General features: G+C 39.4%; 1 protein-coding gene across 1 annotated transcript; it reads right to left on the bottom strand.

The window, feature by feature from the left end:
- Positions 1 to 3636: 3636 nt before the first annotated feature.
- LOC108178278 (olfactory receptor 4F21-like) lies at positions 3637 to 10043 on the bottom strand. The gene is made up of 2 exons (XM_089309382.1): positions 10023 to 10043; positions 3637 to 4575 (listed from the first exon to the last, which is right to left on the bottom strand). The coding sequence occupies exons 1-2, from the start codon at positions 10041 to 10043 to the stop codon at positions 3637 to 3639; spliced, it is 960 nt and encodes a 319-aa protein (XP_089165508.1).
- Positions 10044 to 21751: the final 11708 nt, after the last annotated feature.

The raw sequence follows: 21751 nt of genomic DNA, 5'->3' as shown, positions 1-21751 counted from the left end.
AATGTGTACTTTGGATTGATTTTAGTATTAGTCTAAACTTTAATTCATATTAGTAGTCAAAGAATTCTGGGATAATTATTTGTAATATGAGTGATTTTTTTTGACAGGCAGAGTTAGACAGTGAGAGAGAGAGAGAGACAGAGAGAGGTCTTCCTTCCGTTGGTTCACCCCACAAATGGCCACTAAGGCTGGTGCGCTGCACAGATCTGAAGCCAGGAGCCAGGTGCTTCCTCCTGTTCTCCCAAGTGGGTGCAGGGCCCAACCACTTGGGCCATCCTCCACTGCCCTCCCTGGCCATAGCAGAGAGCTGGACTGGAAGAGGAGCAACTGGGACAGAATCTGGTGCCCCAACTGGGATTAGAACCCGGGGTGCTGGCGCCGCAGGTGGAGGATTAGCCTAGTGAGCCGCGGCACCAGCCAAGAGTGATGTTTTCAAGGTAGAAAAGCTAAATCCTCACATTCCAAGGATTGATTTCCATCATCATATTTCACAAAGCGGAACTCTCTCTAAAGAGCAAGTAAAATGTGTGAAGATCAAAAAAGAAATATTGAATCTAATATAACTCATTTGCCTGTAGCACACACTCACATTGTATGACTTAATTTTTACAATGATCCCGAGCCCGCAAATTGGATAGTTTTGCTGAGAGGTTGTTTTTCTGCAAATGGAACTTATTTGAAGTCTCAGGCTGGGAAGCAGCATGACTGGTGTGCACACTTTTAAAGACTTATTTATTTATTGAAAAGCAGAGAGAGAGAGAGAGAGAGAGAGAGAGAGAGAGATGGCCATAACAGCCAGGGCTCGTCTGATCTGAAGTCAGGAGCCAGAAGCTTCTTCCAGGTCTCCCATGTGAGTACAGGGTCTCAAGGACTTGAGCCATCTTCTGCTGCTTTCCCGGGTGCATCAGCAGGGAGCTGGATAAGAAGTGGAACAGCCAGGACTCAAACCAGTGCGCACATGGAATGCTGCCACTGCAGGCAGAGACTTAGCCTTCTACACAGAATGTTGGTCCTAGGAGTGCACATTGATTGTCTTCTGACTCTTACTTCCAGGGTGCCCTCTAGACTCTGATTCTAAAGGCCTGTTTCCATGAAGAATAGTTGGTTTTTATGCATTCTGGAGATTTTCTTCCATATGCTTCATTCAAGTTCTTCCTGTATAACTTGTTATAAAAGATACTATTATCAATCAATTTCCTATTATGTATATGTTAGTTACTGTTCTAGATCTCTTCCCAGGGCCATCCCTTGATCCAGGATATTGGTCATGATAGGAGCATAGGGTTGCTGGAATCTTGATATTCAGGGAGTTCTGGGGTTGGACAGAAATCATTCCCTTTGGTGCTAGAAGGTCTTTTGCTATATAGAATCCAGAAGTCTCAGTAACAGATGAAAATAAACCTTCAGTGTTTCTGGAAAGACTATATAGCTTTCAGAAAATTCCAGTGCAGGAGTGTCAGGGCTGATTATCAGTTGTCTGAAATCTGGCTTTAGTGTGAAGGAGGGGGAGAGAAAGGAGAGGTTGAGTGTGAGATATGTCACGGGGCATGTATCTCGGGAGCACTCTTTGTTGTAAGATTCTTCCTCATGTGAGGAGTTGGAGCCTACTGAGACCAGCACTGCACATTCTGCTTAGACACTGTTTCTGGAGAGCATTATCCTCAGTGTGGAATATATTAACTACAGGGAGTAGTTTTGGGGGTGAGTAACTCCAGGGATTTGAGCTCTGGATAAGTGAGACTTACACACTACTCAGGCTGAGTCTGTGGGGTTTCATAGTTTCAGTGTTTCCCTGAGTTTAGAGCACCATTGACAGTGGGCCTTATCTTAAATTTAGATGTGAAGATACCGAGTGAGTCGATTACAACGATTCTAGTGTTTTTTTTTTTTTAACTTTTGTTTAATGAATATAAATTTCTAAAGTACAGCTTATGGATTACAATGGCCCCCCCCACCCATAATTTCCCTCCCACCCGCAACCCTCCCCTTTCCCTCTCCCTCCCCCCTTCCATTCACATCAAAATTCATTTTCAATTCTCTTTATATACAGAAGATCAATTTAGCATACATTAAGTAAAGATTTCAACAGTTTGCTCCCACACAGAAACACAAAGTGAAAAATACTGTTTGAGTACTAGTTATAGCATTAAATCACAATGTACAGCACATTAAGGACAGAGATCCTACATGGGGAGTAAGTGCACAGTGACTCCTGTTGTTGACTTAACAAATTGACACTCTTGTTTATGGCATCAGTAATCACCCTAGGCTCTTGTCATGAGTTGCCAAGGCTATGGAGGCCTTTTGAGTTCACCGACTCTGATCATATTTAGACAAGGTCGTAGTCAAAGTGGAAGTTCTCTCCTCCCTTCAGAGAAAGGTACCTCCTTCTTTGATGACCTGTTTTTAAAAAATTTCTTTAGCTTTTACTATTTTTCATGGAGTGTGTTGAATTCTGCTTTATTTTGGTCTGCAGTGGTAGTTTCAGTGTTGGAATTAATTTGTCCATTCCTGTCACAGCAGAGGGTTGATGACAGCAAGCTGTGGTCGCTAATGCCACAGATTGCTCACCGACTTACCGATGGGTGCATACCCATTGCTGAATGGACACTCGAGCAGCTGGCCTTGCGGGGCTTGAGAGAGAGAAACATTTCAATGACAACTATTGTTTATGCTCCTGTAACAGTTAATATTAAGTACAATTATTAAGTGAATAAAAGAGAAGGGAAGTTTATTTTCCTACATAATTAACAAGGAACTATTGGGAAATTACCCAGTTTTTGCTTTTATTGGTTATGGTTCTTTATTATAAACTCCAGAAAGGCTATCTGACAATTTTTCTGTGGCTTCCTAAAACACACACAGGGAGAGACTGGAGAAAGAAGAACAGTGCACACTTCAGAAATGAAGAAATGCCTCAATAGTTTGTCCTTCACCTGAGACAACTCTAGATGACACTGTCTGTCCAGGCTCCCGGAGGGCTACAGGGCTTGCATCTCTGTTGTGTTATCAGCTTAAGCATTCTCCTCTTCTGTCACTGCCCCTCGGATACGCCTAAAAACCAATTTCAGTGTTTATTTCTGAATATTCTTCAGGAGGAACCCTGTGTAGCAAGCTGGAGACGCATTCATCTCAAGTTTGTGACCATTCATGTGAGGTTTCTGATGTTCAGGACACAAGTTTGCAGCTTATGGAATGGCTTCAAAAAGTTCATGGAAATATCGCGTTAAAAGGTAATTTAATTTGGTGCAAATAATTTTGAAACCCACACATAGTTTTCTTATAGCACACATTTTACTTGAACTATTTGCAGACCTCTTGTATTTGTGAATGTCATGGGAAACAAGATATTTCATTATATCCTTTATTATGCTCAGTGATCACAGGTTAAATAAAGAAACTATAAATATGTTGCTGTCTGCTAAAACAACCTATTTTATCATTGGATTCAGTTTTTCTCTAGTACTGAAAGCAGTGACTGGAAGTTCAATATGAATAGAAAATAAGTGAGCAGTTTAGTGAGGTAGATGCGATATCCTGTTATTGGCTGTGTTAACTGGCTGTTGCCAAAGAGGAGATGTCCACCAGGTAGGTGAATGTGCAGATTAGAATTACAAAAAAAAAAAAAATCTGCGCTCAGGAAAATCTGTCAGAATGTCTCCATTTCCTCATTCTTTGAATTGCTATTCTTATTTCTTTGTTCCTTAGTGTATAGATGATAGGATTCAAGGCAGGGGTGATAGCAAAATCAGCAATGAACAGGTATTTGTCTATTGATGACTTGGGGAAAGGCCACACATACAGAAACATGCACGGAGTGAAGAAAAGTACAACCACCGTGATGTGAGCTGACAACGTGACGAGTGCCTTGGATAAGTCCCCTGCAGAACGTTTCCAGACGGTGGCCAGAATGAAGACGTAGGAAAGGATTAGCAGGAAGAAGGTGCCCATGCTCATGAAGCCACTGTTGGCAGCAACAACAAACTCAAACTTGGCCCCATCTGTACATGCAAGTTTGATTATCCTAGGAAAGTCACAGTAAAAGCTGTCTACTTTATTAGGCCCACAGAAAGGCAAGTTTATCACAAAAGCAAATTGAGACATCGCATGGACAACTCCAGTTACCCAGCCAATGACTACAAATGAAACACATCTTTTAGGGCTCATGATGTTCAAGTAGTGAAGAGGCTTACAGATTGCAATGTACCTGTCAAATGCCATGGCTATGAGCAGCACCATTTCCACTCCTCCCATGATGTGGATGAAGCATATCTGTGTCATACAGCTTTGGAAGGAGATTACTTTGTATTCACTTAAAAGATCTGAGATCATCTTAGGAACCGTGGTAGAGGAAACCCCAACATCATTTAGGGACAGGTTGGCCAGCAGGAAGTACATAGGAGAATGCAAGTGAGAATCAGCAATGACTAAGAAGACAATGAAGAGATTTCCCAGGATGATCCCCACATAGAGCAAGGAGAATGTCAACGTGAGAAAAACCTTGGTTCCCCAAGAAGTGGAGAGTCCCAGCAACACAAACTCAGAGACCACAGAGTCATTCAGGCCGCCCATTGACTTGTGCACGGGAGTGATTTCAGACCACCTGTGGGTAGAGTGATGAGAACTCAGGATCAATGGTAGAAAATATATCCACCCACCTCCTTTTCACTGCTAATAGGGGATTGCATAGCCTAGAATTTAAGTCATTAGATTGGGTGATAAAAAAGTGGTACAGTTACAGTAGTTAGGAGAATGCTTACATAAAAAGTGATAAAATCTTGAATGTATTAGATGAAGGCAAGTGAGGCTGCTTCCTGTTCTGTTATCAGACTTTTGTCTTTAAGTTTTCTAGAAAATTTCTTCACCAATTATGTGAGTGATGCCTGTCTAATAATTTCAGGAGAAAGAAATTATTTACACATTAATATTCCCCCACTAGTAGGCAAATCTTCTTTAGCTGAATTTATTATTTCAGTGGTAAAATAGAGATTTGTAGGACAAAATTCATTGATACATTACTTCTTAGTCCATCTTGCATGCGTGTCTGTGCCTGAACAATTTCCATGTAGGACAGTCACACGGAGGTTCTTCATGTTTAATTCATGACCATTATTATCGTAGTGATTGAATGAATCTCAGTATTTGGCAAATTATTGATATAAAGCTGAATATCTGTTAGGGAGTAAAAACTGTTAAGCAATCGTGGCATTAGTAGACAACATGTATTAATTGCTTTTTCTGCAGAGCAGACCCAGTAGAGAGATGAAATATCAGAGGCTGAGCTCGTAGGACACCATAATCCATCAACCCTAAATATCACACTATTGTCTTTAAGTGAACCCTGGATTTTTTCAAATATCTTTCAGATTTTTTGTACTTTTGCCAATCAAAGCAACAGTTTTTTTTAAATCTGATTTTGCAGTCACTCCTTTCACTACCCAACTCTCCATGACACCCCAATTTTCATCATGCCTTATTATATAAAGAATTTTGTATTTTGAATATCTTATGCAATGATAACTTTTCAATGATAATTTTCTTTGATATTTTTGCAGGATTTGATCTTGATTATCACGACATGGCTTCTTCCTTTTGCTTTTGCCTGCTGTGAAATCTTTCCCCTTCCCAGCTCTTGCCAATAGAAATTCCATTTGTTCAGGTTGTGGGAAGAATTCTCTCAGTTTGAGAACTGAAAAGCCTTGTCCCAGATCGAGAGTGTGATACTGCATTTTCCACACTGGTTGTTATAATCCCCAACCTGCAAACCTGGGAACTTGTAAGATTGTAGAGGAACATTCCCGTTTGCTAGCATGCAACACTTTACTGTGGGAAGTCCAGAGAGGTCTCAGGAGCTATTAGGGAGAGAAAACTCGTAATCTTCCTTGTAGACAGATCAATGAAATAGTACAGTCAAAACTCTGAACCTAATGGGTAGGTATGAAAAAACTGTTGCAGAAAAAAATCTTAATTGAGTGAATGAAATAAAAGCTAAACGTTGGAGACTCCAGACAGTCTGAATAGACTCACCTGGCAGATGTCACCTCTGAAACCCGTCCTCCGGCTGACAGGTTTCTCTCTGGATTCTGCTGTAAGTGACATGAAGTCCTCTTGGTTGTCTGATGTCAGCTTGTTGGTAGAATTTGTTGTCCTTGGTGTGGAATCCTTTAGAGTGCAGCCTCTGGGCTGGGCACCTGTCCAGCTGTGTTTTAAATAGAGTCCCAAATCTGAACATTATCATACTATGCTCCTGGGGCATCCCTTAACTTTCCACTTCTTCTGAATTGAGACTTCTATTAATAAAGGCCACTTTTCAAAGCTAGATACAAGTTAGTCTGGTAAGATACAATAGAAAATGTTAACAAAAATGTAACAAAATAAAATATTTCTATTCTGTTTGTTACGAGGACATAGGCTTCTATTTGGTCTGCATCTACCATGCCTTAAAATTGAACCATAATATCAGTTCTAGTGCCAGCAGAAGTTAGATGAGCTGTGTAGATGGGCAAGCGACAGCCGGTTCAGTACTGCATGTTGTTACTGTACTCCGTGTTTGTTTTTTAATTTTTCATATATTTTATTATTACTTAAGATTTCAATTTACATGTCAGAATGGCACCTGTCTCTGCAGTAAAGGTGACATCTAACGCATGCATGATTACACAGATCATACTGATTACGTCAGAGCAGTCAGCTTCTCGGTCTTCCTACCATCACTCCAAGCTTGGAGTGTTTGAGCTCTTCCCTTCCGGTCATTCATAAATACATCATGTGTTACTGTCAGCCATCGTTCCCTGTGTGCCGTGAGGCACGAAGGACGATTCCCTCCATGGAACTGTGTTTTGGCGTCTGTCATCCCACCTGCCTCCGCACCCTCCCTAGCCTGGTAATCAGCATTGGGCTTCACATGACTTTTCACTGTGCTCTTTTTTAATTTTTATTTATTTACTTTTTATTTAGTAAATATAAATTTCCAAAGTACAGTTTATAGATTACAATGGCTTACCCCCTCCATAACTTCCCTCCCACCTGCACCCCTCCCATCTCCCGCTCCCTCTCCCATTCCATTCACATCAAGATTCATTTTCAATTCTCTTTATATACAGAAGATCGATTTAGTATATATTAAGTAAAGATTTCATCAGTTTCCACCCACACAGAAACACAATTCACTGTGCTCTTGACGGTAGGGCCTACTTGAACTTCTGTTTCCTGTGACTCAGAGGAACATTGGAAGTAATCCTCTCACCAGCAGCTCAATTCTGGAACTATATCGTGTGCTTATCTCCAAGTGATAAAAAGATAAAGGGAGGAGACTTTGTAATGTACTAGTATATTAAAGAAACAGCATGTAAATATAGCATATTTACAAACTCAGACTTATAGCGAGCTCTTCTCCTTTTTGGATTCTCTGAATGGAGCTGATGATAATTTTGTGACCTCTCTCAAAGTCATCACTCCAGGCACCCGAGCAGGTGCACATGGATGGCTGCTGTATCTTGCAGGCCCTCCTGTGCGTGTTGCATCAGTCGCATGGTCATTGTCCGTGCAGGACATTCACACACCCGGAGTCCGAGACTCATCAAGTTCCTCTTCTGCTTGCACTTCGTTTCAAATGACAGTCCCTGAATATTCAGTACCATGGCGGGCTTCTCAATGTCTCCAGCAGTACCCGGGCCAGTCTCTGAATCTGACCCAGCCAGATACATATGGGTCTTCCACGCAGTCTTCACTTTCTGGTACTGTGATGGCTTGGAGTGAACACACGGTTTGGCAGAAGGTGCGCCCAGCTCTGGGAGATGACCGGCACAGGGCTCCGGGCCCTGTGGAGCAGTGGACTGCGGGGAAGTGGACTCGCTGAACGCATTCCTTGCCATCTCAGCAGGCAGCTGGACCCAGGAAGGGGGGATTCAGTGCACCACTGGGAATTTGCAGACAGAAAGATGTTTTTGTTTTCTGTTTTGTGACTTTGGTTGCCTTAGTCCTGTTTAACCTGTAGAAAACTGACCGGGTAACTTCACTGAGGTTTCTGATCTTGAATGGAGTTATAGAATGGGCCAGCACTTTTGCGATTTTTCCACTGTGGGTGGGTTTTGTTCTGTTACTCTCTCTAAGGAGAAATTTTACTGAGAACCAATGATTGCCCGGTGCTAAGGGAGGCGCCTTCCTCGGAACACATGATTGGAATCACCAAAAGGGGGATTTCTAGAGTGCTGGCCACCGCCTCAGAGAGAAGGGGCGGGCCCTCTCTCTCAAAAATGTTTTAAAATACATTAGCCACCACTGAACAAGGAATGTACCGAGATGGCTTCCTAGGGAGACAGCTAAGGGATAATAACTTGCACTGAAATACGCTAAATACTTGATTCCATGAGTCAGTTTATTGTAGCTAATTTCTGGAAAATAAGATAAATTTTTGTATTCATTTTTAATAAGTGAATGAAGCTATTTTTAAATAAAAGAAAACCAAGCTGCTGCTGTTACCTGCAAGAACAACAAACTCTGTTACTTTGTACAAATTTGTGAATGTTTTGAGAATAAATACAGTCTAAAAATAGCTATTTACCAAATGCTACCAGGCTCTGCAGAAGCTTGCGTGCCTATAAAATGTTCCTAGGGATGTCACAATATAATTTTTGTAATTAAATATGCCATTTGTAAAAACCCAAATTTCTACCTAGAGTGTAGGGTTTTTTTTTTTTAAGCTATAGTTGACTAGTACTTAATTGTTTTATACACCTTCTGACAAAATAGAGTTTATGCTATGATTACTATTTTTGTAGCATTTTTGGTAAATTCTTTTAAGATTTAGTTTACTTGAGAGGCAGGGTTACGGACAGAGAGAGGGAGAGACAGAGAAAGAGGTTTTCCATACGCTTCTTCACTCTGCAAATGGCTACAACAGTCAGAGCTGGGTTGATCCAAGCCAGGAGCCAGGAGCTTCCTCATGCCATCTCCCACTACTTTCTCAGGCACCTTAGCAGGGCTGGATGGGAAGTGGAGCAGCTGGGACTTGAACCAGCGCCGATATGGGATGCTGGCACTGAGGTGGCCACAGTGGCCCCTCATTCACTTCTGAATGAGCAAGGTTTTCAAAATCACACTCACCTTTGTGTCTTCTCTGTGACGTCTAGATTTTTAAACAAGTAACTCCCAACATTTCTCAGCCTCGTTTAAATTTGCAAGGTTAGTCTTTATGAAGAACTTGACAAAATATTTAGAGACCAGGAAAGGAATAATAACAATATTGTTAAGATCAATCAAATTGCCATTCTTATTTCAAAAACTACACATGTTTAAAGGGACTTACTTTTGTAGCCTTGAGTGGCCTTGATTAAGATATGTGAGACTGGACTTCGTGCTTACTTCTTGTTGTTGTCCAGCACTCCAGACATTTGGTTTGTCTGGCACCAGATTAAGAATCTAGGTAATAATAATTAACAATAACATATTGTAATTTTCTAAATCACTAGAAGAAAGACTTCTGAATGTTCACACTACAAAGAGACTTTGAATATATGAAGTGATGGATGCTAATTATCCTAATATCATCATTAAAATGCACATATCAAAATATTAAATTGTGCTCCATAAATATGTACAATTATTGTTTGTCAATAAAAAAATTAAAAAATTAAAAAAATCCATATGGTATGCCATTTTAATGTACCAAGTCAAAGGAACATTGTCCTTTTATCTCATAGCCTTGACAAGCTATTTATAGTATTAATATTAAGAAATGTAAAAGTTATATAGATCTAGGAGCCCTCATTAGTGTACTACATTAATGATGTAACTTAGGCTTAGTTAGCATGTTAATAACTACTACCAGTTCACTAATATTAGTTTTCAACATAAGTAGCTACAGACATTCTACTGCTGAAGGGACTTTTCAGTGTGCATTGTTGCATGACTATTTCTTTCTTTTCCTTTAATTTAATTTTACTGTGTGGCACACTTCTAATATTCTTTCTTTCTCTTCAGGCCGTGGGGTTTCCAAGGCAGAATCCCCGTGATGAATAGACTGAGGACAATTGGATCACCATGCAGGGCGTGGTCACTGTGCACTGGGGTCAGTGCAGTGGCAGGTCTAACTCTGATTCTATCCTATTAACAAGTACATATTCATATGTTGAAAAGCCTCCTTAAGGCCTCTTTTTCTTGTCATTTTTTGGTCAGGTAAGCAATGAGATGAAGTTGAAGTTGATAGTCTATTGAAATGCCATTATAATAAGGAATTTCTGCTTTCCAACTCAAGAAAAGTTTATTTATGTGCCCAACTTTTGGCACTGAACAAAGGAAACTTCAAATTTTTGTTCCCCACTGATAAATTGTTCTATAGATCTGGAATCTACCTTGATTCCTGGAAATCTTTTTTGTGTCTGGGTCATAGCATGTTCCAGGAGTGACTAGAGACTTGCATGTTGACCACTAAGTATACTGCTCCGGGCAGTGCCTTGAAGGTTTATGAAAACTCACTAAGCTTGGAGCTGGTTTTTCTTCCCTTCACTTTCCAATACTGTTATGTGGGTGAATCTGTTGCTTCCTTATATTTACTCAAAGGATTTTAAAGAGTATTACAGCTTCTACTTTTGGCTTCATATTATATTTTCATGCAAACAAGAGGAAAGCACAAATAGTCCATGTTTCATGGTTGGTGGATGAGCAGGTACAGGGAGTGGAAAGGAAAAGAAGTGGAGTAATATTCTACCAGCCCTTTACTGTTTAACAACTGTTATGGCACGAGTTTTGTTTGATAGCAACAGACATTTTTTTTAAAGTTTTTTTTTTTTATTTATTTGAATGTCAGAGTTACACAAAGAGAGAAGGAGAGGCAGAGAGAGAGAGAGAGAGAGAGAGAGAGAGAGAGAAAGTGTGAGAGCGAGAGAGAGAGAGAGAGAGAGAGTGAGTCTTCCATCCGATGGTTCACTCCCCAGATGGATGCAACAGCCGGAGCTGTGCCGATCTGAAGCCAGGAGCCAGGAGCCTCCTCCAGGTCTCCCATGTGGGTGCAGGGGACCAAGGACTTGGGCCATCTTCTACTGCTTTCCCAGACAACAGCAGAGAGCTGGATTGGAAGAGGAGCAGGCATGTCTCAAACTGGCGCCCGTATGGGATGCTGGCACTGCAGGTGGCGGCTTTACCCGCTACACCACAGCGCTGGCTCCAAGCAATAGACTTTTATATGAATTAATTATACTTCAGTACCTTTGTCACTTGGTTCTTTGGAGGTAGAGAGTCATTTGAAGATCAAAAATCAGTGGATATAAAATTACTGGAGAAATGCCTATGTTTTACAGAGGTATTGGCTTGTATGACATCAAAGCTTGTTTGGTGGTCAGAGAATCTTGTTGGATAAGATTAAGTAAGTAAAAAATATATACAGTTAACATTTAACATAAAAATTTCGTGAGTGATAATTTCGTGAGTGATAAATCTTTATTTATTCCATACCTGTAGCATTTATTCAAAAGCATAAAAATGTCTGAATATTACTGAGTGGATCAAAGACTTTAGGGATGCTGAATGTGTTAAAAAAGGAATCACATTTAAAATAAATAAAATTGTCAGAGAGAAGTTCTTAAGTATTCTATGATTAGCTAAAAGTTTCTGATGGAAAGTAGGAAGGAATGTTAAGAAAACAATTTAGAATATTTAGAATATATTTTCCAAGTGACTGACCCAATTGGTCAGATGTTGTGCATCCCAATTCCTATGAGCTGCTAATGGACTTTTAGCAATTTTGAGGGGTTGCAGAGTTGAAAACATGTTACTTTTTTTTTGGTAAATTATGAAAACTCACTAAGCTTGGAGCTGTTATCATTATCTAAAATAAATGAAAAATTAGCATAGGGAAGACTCATTTAAGAAATTAGAGAAAGACAAAAATTTGTGTATACCTTCACAAACATTTTTATCAATTTCAAATAACCAAGATTAGTTAAAAACAAGTGGGGAATGATATAAAATAACTTGATAGTAATTTTGTTTAATTATTCACTATTTCTTTTGTTGGGAAAAGCAATTTCACAAATAGAAATAGTCAACATGCAAAATATTTACGTAAGAAGCATGCACAGGCCGGCGCCGCGGCTCACTAGGCTAATCCTCCGCCTAGCGGCGCCGGCACACTGGGTTCTAGTCCCGGTTGGGGCGCCGGATTCTGTCCCGGTTGCCCCTCTTCCAGGCCAGCTCTCTGCTGTGGCCAGGGAGTGCAGTGGAGGATGGCCCAGGTGCTTGGGCCCTGCACCCCATGGGAGACCAGGAAAAGCACCTGGCTCCTGGCTCCTGCCATGGGATCAGCGCGGTGCGCCGGCCGCAGCGCGCCGGCCGCGGCGGCCACTGGAGGGTGAACCAACGACAAAGGAAGACCTTTCTCTCTGTCTCTCTCTCTCACTGTCCACTCTGCCTGTCAAAAAAAAAAAAAAAAAAAAGAAGCATGCACAGAGATAAGGTTAGGTATTCATAGCAGGACATGGAATATGAATTCAAGTTCAGGTTAAGTACAGTTGACCCCAGGAAGGTAGACAGCAGTTTGCTGATGACTGAAAAACAGTAGATGATTGCTTGTGCCTTGCAAACGACATCCCCAGTGCTGCTGCTGCTGCTGCTGCTGTTTCAGCTCCTGCTTCATTCAGTGAAGAGAAACAATGCAGATGTGGGCAGCCTTGAAGGATCCTTTAGGATGGGAGGTTTGGGAAGTTCTCTGAAATGACTGGATTCCCAGGTGAAGGAGAAAAGAGGAATTAATATTAGTTCAGAAGACCACGAAGCATAAAGAAGTGCACTTTCTAAGGAGGAAAATGAGAACATAAATACTTAGTAAAACTATATTTAGCCAACAAAAAAATAGAGCAGAGCTCACTTGGACAGAGGTCTGGAGAGTATACCATTCCCTGCGCCCTCAAGTCCAGTCCGTTGATTGCATCCCAGCCTCACAGTGGACCCAGAGGCAGCCTCCTTGGCATAGTGTGTTTCGACAGAGGTGCACACCTGTTAGGTCTGTCTTCTGTTGCATGCTAGTTATAGAATATGCTGCTGAAATGTCTTCTATTGATTCTTTTCTAAAGATAAAAGTTAATTAAAGTAGACATGTATATTTCAAAGATCAATTGTTGATTCTTATTGTCTTTTGGATAAATTTCTCTTACTCTGGTTGGATTCTCAACTACTTCTATTTTCTCTTGCCTTTTATTCTGTCACTTCCCTCTTTGTCTTTTCTAAAATCACTTCCATTATTAATCATGGAATTTACTGATTTCCAGAAAATATGCCATTAAAAATGTAAAGGTTTCACCTCAAAATGAACACTTTGCTGACAATTTTTGCTATACCAATAGCTGAGAAATGGGTTGTTCACTTTCTAGTCTGTTTTTTTTTTTTATCTTATTCAATGTGTGCTGGCTCCAAACTCTCAATTCCATGCAAAAGGTAATTTGAACTGCAAAAGTAAGGATCTTAAAAAGTTCAAGCCACATTTTATTAGATTGAATTCTTAAAATGTAGACTTTTGGATTTTAAGATGGTTTTATGTACTGCAAGACTGAACCGTACTCTTGATTCTATCCTGCAAGATTTGTTGTTGTTTTTTAGGTCTATATTATGTAACCCTATGCCATTGTTTTATTTATTTATCTTTTAAAGATTTATTAATTTATTTGAAAGGCAGAGCTAAAGAGAGAAGGAGAGACAGAGATCTTCCATCCACTGCTTCACTCCCTGATTGGCCTTAACAGCTGGGGCTAGGCCAGACTGAATCAGGCACCAGAAATTCCATACTGGGCTTCCACATGGGTGGTAGGGGCCCAAGTACTTGGATCATCATCCTCTGTTCTCCCATGGATGTTAGCTGGGAGCTGAATCAGAAGTAGTATGGCTAGCATCAAACCTGTGGTGTTCCACAACCTGCTTCTATAGCATTGTTTTAAATAGCTGCAAGATTACTATATATATATATATATATATATATATGCATTAAAATTTGATTTAAAACTGTGTTCTAATTTAAATTCTTTGCTATTGTTATTAGAATAGTGTAGTAAATATGTGAGTATCTAGATATACTATCTCTGTGCTAACAAGCTATTGCATTCCTTTTGGTTACAATACTCCCACAGGAATTTAACCCTCTGTTCTAAGACAGGAACCTTAGAAAAGCTCTGTTGTTTGCTAGATTTGAACATTTGAAATTCTGATTGTATTAATTTCCATTGACACCTATCATTAGCAAGAATTTCTTTCTTTCTTTCTTTCTTTCTTTCTTTCTTTCTTTCTTTCTTTCTTTCTTTCTTTCTTTCTTTCTTTTTTTTTTTTTTCCACAGGCAGAGTGGATAATGAGAGAGAGACACAGAGAGAAAAGTCTTCCTTTGCCGTTGGTTCACCCTCCAATGGCCGCCGCGGCCAGCACGCTATGGCCGGCGCACTGCGCTGATCCAAAGGCAGGAGCCAGGTGCTTCTCCTGGTCTCCCATGGGGTGCAGGGCCCAAGCACTTGGGCCATCCTCCACTGCCTTCCCAGGCCACAGCAGAAAGCTGGCCTGGAAGAGGGGCAACCGGGACAGAATCCGGCGCCCCGACCGGGACTAGAACCCGGTGTGCCGGTGCCGCTAGGTGGAGGATTAGCCTAGTGAGCCACGGTGCCGGCCAGCAAGAATTTCCATTATAAGCACTCCTTTGCACATAGTGATATTAACCTTTCTCTCTCTCTTTTTTAAAGATATTTATTTAATTTATTTGAAAGACATAATTACAGAGAGTGGTAGAGACAGAGAGAGAGGTCTTCCATCCACTGGTTCACTCCCCAGATGGCCGCAACAGCCGGAGCTGAGCCAATCCAAAGTCAGGAGCCAGGAGCTTCTCCCAGGTCTCCCACCTGGGTGCAGGGGCCCAAGGACTTGGGCCATCTTCCACTGCTTTCCCAGGCCATAGCAGAGAGCTGGATCAGAAGAGGAGCAGCCAGGACTAGAACCGGCGCCCATATGGGATGCCGGCACTTCAGGCCAGGGCTTTAACCCGGTGCACCACAGCGCCAGCCCCTACCCTTTATCTCTTTTTTTCTTACTAATCTGTTAGGAAAAAAAGAAAATTATTATTTTTTTGAAATTGCATTTCCTTAACAATTGGTGAGGTTCAGTATCTTTGAATGAATTCATCATTCATATTTCTGTAATTGTGGGTATCTGGTTTGTATAATTTTCTTTCTTGTTTAATTGTAACTCCTCAATTTCTAGCTGGATATATTTAGTGTAAACTATGTTTTTATTTAATAAAACTATAGCTCCTTTTTCCCTCAATGAATTGTACCAATTAAAGTGAATTAATATTTCCCACATAATTACTTTAGTTCAGTCGCTGTTATTATTTTAAGAAAATTTTTCTTGCAATGGTATTCTAAGTCATGAGGCAATTTAGAACTATGTGAAAGATATTTTGGAATTACATTCTGTAGAAGATGAATAATTTTAAATACTCAAAATGGCAGGGTAGAAGAGTGTTTCCCCACAGTCTCACTCATGACTTACTATTTACGTACTTTAGACTTTTCCACAAACAATACAGCAATAGTTGTGCCAACATTTACTGACAAATTTACCCTTCCATATCTATTTTTTTGGTCTTTTGATATCCCCCTAACTGATCTCTCTTCCAATCCCTGTATTATATTCTACACTTTCCAGATACTTCACATTTTTAAAGCACATATATTATTTTACTTTTCTAATTCAACGGCTTCTTATCACCCCTTAGATATGGACCAAATTCTTTGAAATACCTGGAAGATTCTACCTTGGTCATATATTTACTGGTGTTTCATTTATTCTAGATGGTTCTGTTTTACCATGGTCGATGTCACTCCTCTGAATAGATCATTCTTCCCACACTTCCTTTTGTATTTAACCACATTCACCCTTTAAATCTGAATAAAACTTCTTCCAGGCCAGGGCAGAGAACACTGCCAGGAGCTGTCATAGTTGGCATAGCACTTGGTGCTTTGCTTCACATAACTTATTAGTAGTGCAGTCAACTAGCTATGTGATTATTTATTGAATGCCTTGCTTTACAGCTAGATTGAAATTTCATAAAGACAACGCCTGTGTTTTACTGCAAAATGTGATACATTGCCTGCTAAACAGGAAGTGTCCCGGAAGCCTAACTGAATATTTCATAATATAATATAATATAATATAATATAATTAATATAATATGTGACACTTTCAAAGGACTTTCCTACCCTTATACTAGAAAAAGATCATTTCATTTCAGAAGTGTGTCATCCAGATATTTGTCCTTTGTGTTCTAGATGGATCAGAGATGGTCCCACTCATAGCTATGAACTTGGGCAGATATGTGGCCATACACAAGCCCCTCCACTACATGAATATTATGATCTCATGAATGTGTGTTTTGTGCCTGAGGATAAAGATTTTATTTATAACAGAATTTGAAACCCAATGGTATCTATTTTTCCTGTTTTTTTTTTAAGACTTTATTTATTTGTTTGAGAGGCAGAGTTACAGACAGAGGAAGAAACAGAGAGAAATGTCTTCCATCTCCTGGTTTACTCCCTAAATGGCCACAATGGTCAGAGCTGGGCCAAGCTGAAGCCAGGAGCCAAGAGCTTCTTCCAGGTCTCCCATATGGGTGCAGGGGCTCAACGACCTGGGCCATCTTCTACTGGCTTTCCCAGGCCATAAGCAGAGAGCTGGATCAGAAGTGGAGCAGCTGGGACTAGAATTGGTGACCACATATGAGGCTTAACCCACTACACCACAGTGCTCCGCAGTGTTCCCTTTCTGGTGGAGATTTTTTTTTTAGTACATTGTTTTTAATTTAAAAATTTTTTATTTGTTTTAACTTTTATTTAATGAATATAAATTTCCAAAGTACAGCTTATGGATTACAATGGCTTCCCCCCCATAACGTCCCTCCCACCCACAACCCTCCCCTTTCCCACTCCCTCTCCCCTTCCATTCACATCAAGATTCATTTTCGATTCTCTTTATATACAGAAGATCAGTTTAGCATACATTAAGTAAAGATTTCAACAGTTTGCACCCACACACAAACACAAAGTGAAAAATACTGTTTGAGTACTAGTTATAGCAGTCTAGTGTCTGCTAGTACTAGCTGATAGAATCAGTCTAGTGTCTGCTAATATTAGCTGATAGAATCAGTCTAGTGTCTGCTAATACTAGCTGACAGAATCAAAAAGGGAGAGAACGATCCATCATGGGAAGCGGGATACACAGTAGACTAATAGAATGGCAGATGTCCTAAACAACACTCTGGCCTCAGAATCAGCCCTTAAGGCATTCGGATCTGGCTGAAGAGCCCATGAGAGTATTTTAGGCAGGGAAAGCCAAGACACTCTGGAAAAAAAAAGAAGACCCAAATGAAAGATCTCTGCGAGTGAGATCCCAGTGGAAAGAACGGGGCAGTCAAAGGAGGAGGTACTTTTCTCTGAAGGGAGGAGAGAACTTCCACTTTGACTATGACCCTGTCTGAATAAGATCGAAGTTGGAGAACTTAAAAGGCTTCCATTGCCTTGGCAACTCATGACTAGAGCCTAGGGAGATTACTGACACCATAAACAGAGTGTCAAATTGGTAAGTCAACAACAAGAGTCACTGTGTACTTACTTCTCATGTGGAATCTGTCCTTAATGTGTTGTCTAATGTGAAGTAATGCTATAACTTCTACTGAAACAATATTTTACACTTTGTGTTTCTGTGTGGGTGCAGACTGATGAAATCTTTACTTAATATATACTAAATTGATCTTCTGTCTATAAAGATAATTGAAAATGAATCTTGATGTGAATGGAATAGAAGAGCGAGTGGGAGATGGGAGGGGTGTGAGTGGGAGGGAAATTATGAGGGGGAAAGCCATTGTACTCCATAAGCTGTACTTTGGAAACTTATATTTACTAAATAAAAGTTAAAAAAGAAAAAGAAGTTAGTCCTTAGGAATGTATGCAGAACTATACAGCTTTACAGTTACACACAACCTACTCCCTCTCTTATTCCCACTCTTATTTCTTACTGAGATCCATCCTAAATTGAGTTTAAACACATAAGATTAACTTTGTGTTATGTAATGAGCTCAACAAATGTATGAAGAGAAAAAAAAAAACACAAACTATTTCTTGACAATCAAGACAAAGGTAGCTCAGGTCATCCCTTCTCAAAGTGTCAATTCCACTTCTGTAGATTTCATTTTAGGTGCTCTATTCATTCTCACAGATCAGGGAGTACATATGAACATATGGTATTTGTCCCTTTGGGACTGACTTATTTCACTAAGTATGATGATTTCCAGATTCATTCATTTTATTGCAAATAAAGGATTTCATTTTTTTACTGCTGGGTAGTATTCCATAGTGTACATATTCCATAATTTATTTATCCAGTCTTCAGTTGACAGGCATTGAAGTTGGTTCCATGTCTTAGCTACAATGAATTGAGCTGCAATAAACAAAGGGGTGCTGATAACTCTTTTATTTTCTGATGCCATTTCCCTTGGGTAAATTCCCAGGGTTGGGATGGCTGGGTCAAATGGTAAATCTATATTCAGATTTCTGAGGTATCTCCATACTGTCCTCCAAAGTGGCTTTACCAGTCTATAATCCCACAAAAATGGGTTAGGTGCCTTTTTCCCAACATCCTCCCCAGCATGTGTTGTTTGTAGATTTCTGTATGAAAGTCATTCCAGCTGGGGTGAAGTGAAACCTCATTGTGGTTTTGATTTGCATTTCCCTGACAGCTACTGATACTGAACATTTTTTCATGTGTCTGTTGGCCATTTGGATTTTCACTTTTGAGAAATATCTGTTTAAGTCCTTTGCTCATCTCTTAATGAGATTGTTTGTTTTGTTGTTGTGGAGTTTCTTGATCTCTTTATACTTTCTGGTTATTAATCCTTTATCAGTTACATGGTTTGCAAATAATTTCTCCCATTCTGTTGGTTGCCTCTTCACTTTCCTGAGTTTTTCTTTCACAGTGAGAAACTTCTCAATTTGATGTAATCCCATTTGTTAATTTTGGCTTTGACTGCCTGTGCCTCTGGGGTGTTTTCCAAGAACTCTTTGCGTAGGCCAATGTCTTGCAGAGTTTCCCCAATGTTCTCTAACAGTTTGAAGGTGTTGGGTTATAGATTTATATCTTTAATCCATTTTGCATGGATTTTTGTGTCAGGTGTAAGTTAGGGGTCTTGCTTCATACTTTTGCCTTTAAAAATCTAGTTTTCCCAGCATCATTTGTTGAATATACTGTCCTTGCTCCAGGGATTGGTTTTGGCTTCTTGGTCAAATATAAGTTGGTTGTAGATGCTTGGATTAATTTCTGGTGATTCAAATTCAATTCCATTGACCTATCCATATATTTTTGTACCAGTACTAGGCTGTTTTGGTTATAACTGCCTTGTAGAATGTCTTAAAAATCTGGTATTGTAATGCCTCCGGCTTTGTTTTTGTTGTGCAAGATTGCTTTAGCTATCCTAGGTCACCTATGTTTCCATATGAATTCCAGCATCATTTTTTCTATATCTGAGAAGAATGTCCTTGGTATTTTGATTGGTTTCACGTTGAATCTGTAAATTTCTTTTGGTACTGTGGACATTTTGATGATATTGCTTCTTCCAGTCCATGAACATGGAAGATTTTTCCATTTCTTTGTATCTTCTGCTATTTTTTCCTTTAATGTTTTGTAATTCTCACAATAGAGACCTTTGACATCCTTGGTTAAATTTATCCAAGGTATTTGATTTTTTGGTGGCTATTGTGAATTGGATTGCTCTTAGAAGTTCAGTCTCAGCCTTGACATTGTCCATGTATACAAAGGCTGTAAAATTTTGTGTACTGATTTTATATCCTGTTACTTTACCAAACTCTTCTATGAGTTCCAATAGTCTCTTGGTGGAGTCTTTTGGATCCCCTATATGTAGAATCATGTCATCTGCAAATAGGGATAATTTGACTTCCTGCTTCTCAATTTGTAACACTTTGATTTTTTTCTTTCCTAACAGCTATAGCTAATACTTCCAGGACTATATTGAATAGCAATGTTGAGAATGGGCATACTTGTCCGGTACTGGATCTCAGTGGGAATGCTTCCAAGTTTTCCCCATTCAGTAGGATGCTGGCCATGGGTTTGTCATAAATTGCTTTTATTTTGAGGAATATTCCTTCTAGAACCAGTTTGCTTAGAGTTTTCATCAAGAAAGAGTGTTGTATTTTATCAAATGCTTTCTCTACATCTATTGAGATAATCATATGGTTTTTGTTCTGCAGTTTGTTAATGTTATGTTTCACACTGATTGATTTGCAAATGTTGAAACATCCCTGCATACCAGGGATAAATCCCACCTGTTCTGGGTGGATGATCTTTCTGATGTGTTGTTGGATTCGATTGGCTAGAATTTTGTTGAGGATTTTTGTGTCTATGTTCATCATGGAACTTGGTCTGTAATTGTCTCTCTCTGTTGCATCTTTTTCAGGTTTAGGAATTAAGGTGATGCTGGCTTCATAGAAATAATTTGGGAGAATTATCTTTCTTTCAATTGTTTTGAATAACTGAGGAGAATTGAAGTTAGTTCTTTATTTGTCTGATAGAATTCAGCAGTAAATCCATCTAGTCAGCTTTCTTTGTTGTAGGGTTTTGTTACTGATTCAATTTCTGTCTTAGTTATGGGTTTGTTAGGTTTTCTATGTCTTCATGGCTCAATTTATGTAGGTTGCATGTGTCCCAGAATCTGTACATTTCTAGGTTTCCCAGTTTGTTGGCATAAAGCTCTTTGTAGTAATTTCTGATGATTCGTTTTAGTTTCTGTGGTGTCTATAGTTAATTTCCTTTTCATCTCTAATTTTATTGATTTGAATCTTTTCTCTCCTTTTTTTGGTTAGTTGGGCCACTGGTGTGTCAATTTTGTTTATTTTTCAATAAACCAGCCCTTTGTTTTGCTAATCTTTTGTATTTTTTTTGGACTCAATTTTGTTGATTTCTTTTCTAATTTTAATTATTTCTTCTACTAGTTTTGGGTTTGGTTTGTTGTTGTTTTTCTAGATCCTTGAGATATATTAATATTCATTTGTTTGGTGACTTTTCAATTTCTTGATGTAGGCACCAATTGCTATAAACTTGCCTCTTAACATTGCTTTTCCTGTAATCCTAGGTTTTCATATGTTGTATTGTCATCTTCATTTGTTTCCCAAAAGTTTTTTATTTCTTTTTTGATTTATTCAATGACCCACAGTTTATTCAGGAGCATGTTGTTAGTCTCCATGTATTTTCATATGTTCTAGAGATTCCTGAGTTGTTTATTTACAGCTTCATTTCATTGTGGTACAAGAAGATGCATGGTATGATTTTAATTTTTTTTTTAATTTGCTGAGAGTTGCTTTATGGCCTAGCATGTGGTCAATCATAGAGAAAAATCCATGCACTACTGAGAAGATGTGTATTCTGCAACTGTAGGATGAAAAGTTCTGTAGATATGTTAGGTCCATTTGGTCAATAATGTCGATTAACTCTGCTGTTTACTTGTCGATTTTCTTTCTGGTTGATGTGTCCATTGCTGAAATTGGGGTATGAAGTCCCCCATTACTATTGTATTTGAATCTATGTCTCCCTTTAGATTCATTAGCATTTCTTTTAAGTAGCTAGGTACCCTGTAATTAGGTGCGTTTATGTTTATGATAGTTATATCTTCCTGTTGAATTGGCCCCTTAATCATACATAGTGCCTTTCTTTGTTTCGTTT

Source organism: Oryctolagus cuniculus, chromosome 12 (genome assembly GCF_051225735.1).
Source record: "Oryctolagus cuniculus isolate XC-2025 breed Fujian yellow rabbit chromosome 12, ASM5122573v1, whole genome shotgun sequence".
Classification (NCBI taxonomy): Eukaryota; Metazoa; Chordata; class Mammalia; order Lagomorpha; family Leporidae; genus Oryctolagus; species Oryctolagus cuniculus.
Note: the sequence above shows the minus strand (reverse complement) of the source record. Positions and strands in the feature narration are given on the sequence as shown.

Excerpts from the sequence above, each read along its gene's own strand:
- LOC108178278 (XM_089309382.1), bottom strand. The coding sequence starts at position 10,043 with ATGGTGATCCAATTGTCCTCA. Across the intron at positions 4,576-10,022 it reads TGGTGATCCAATTGTCCTCA|TCAATGGGCGGCCTGAATGA; the intron begins GTCTATTCATCA and ends CCCGTGCACAAG.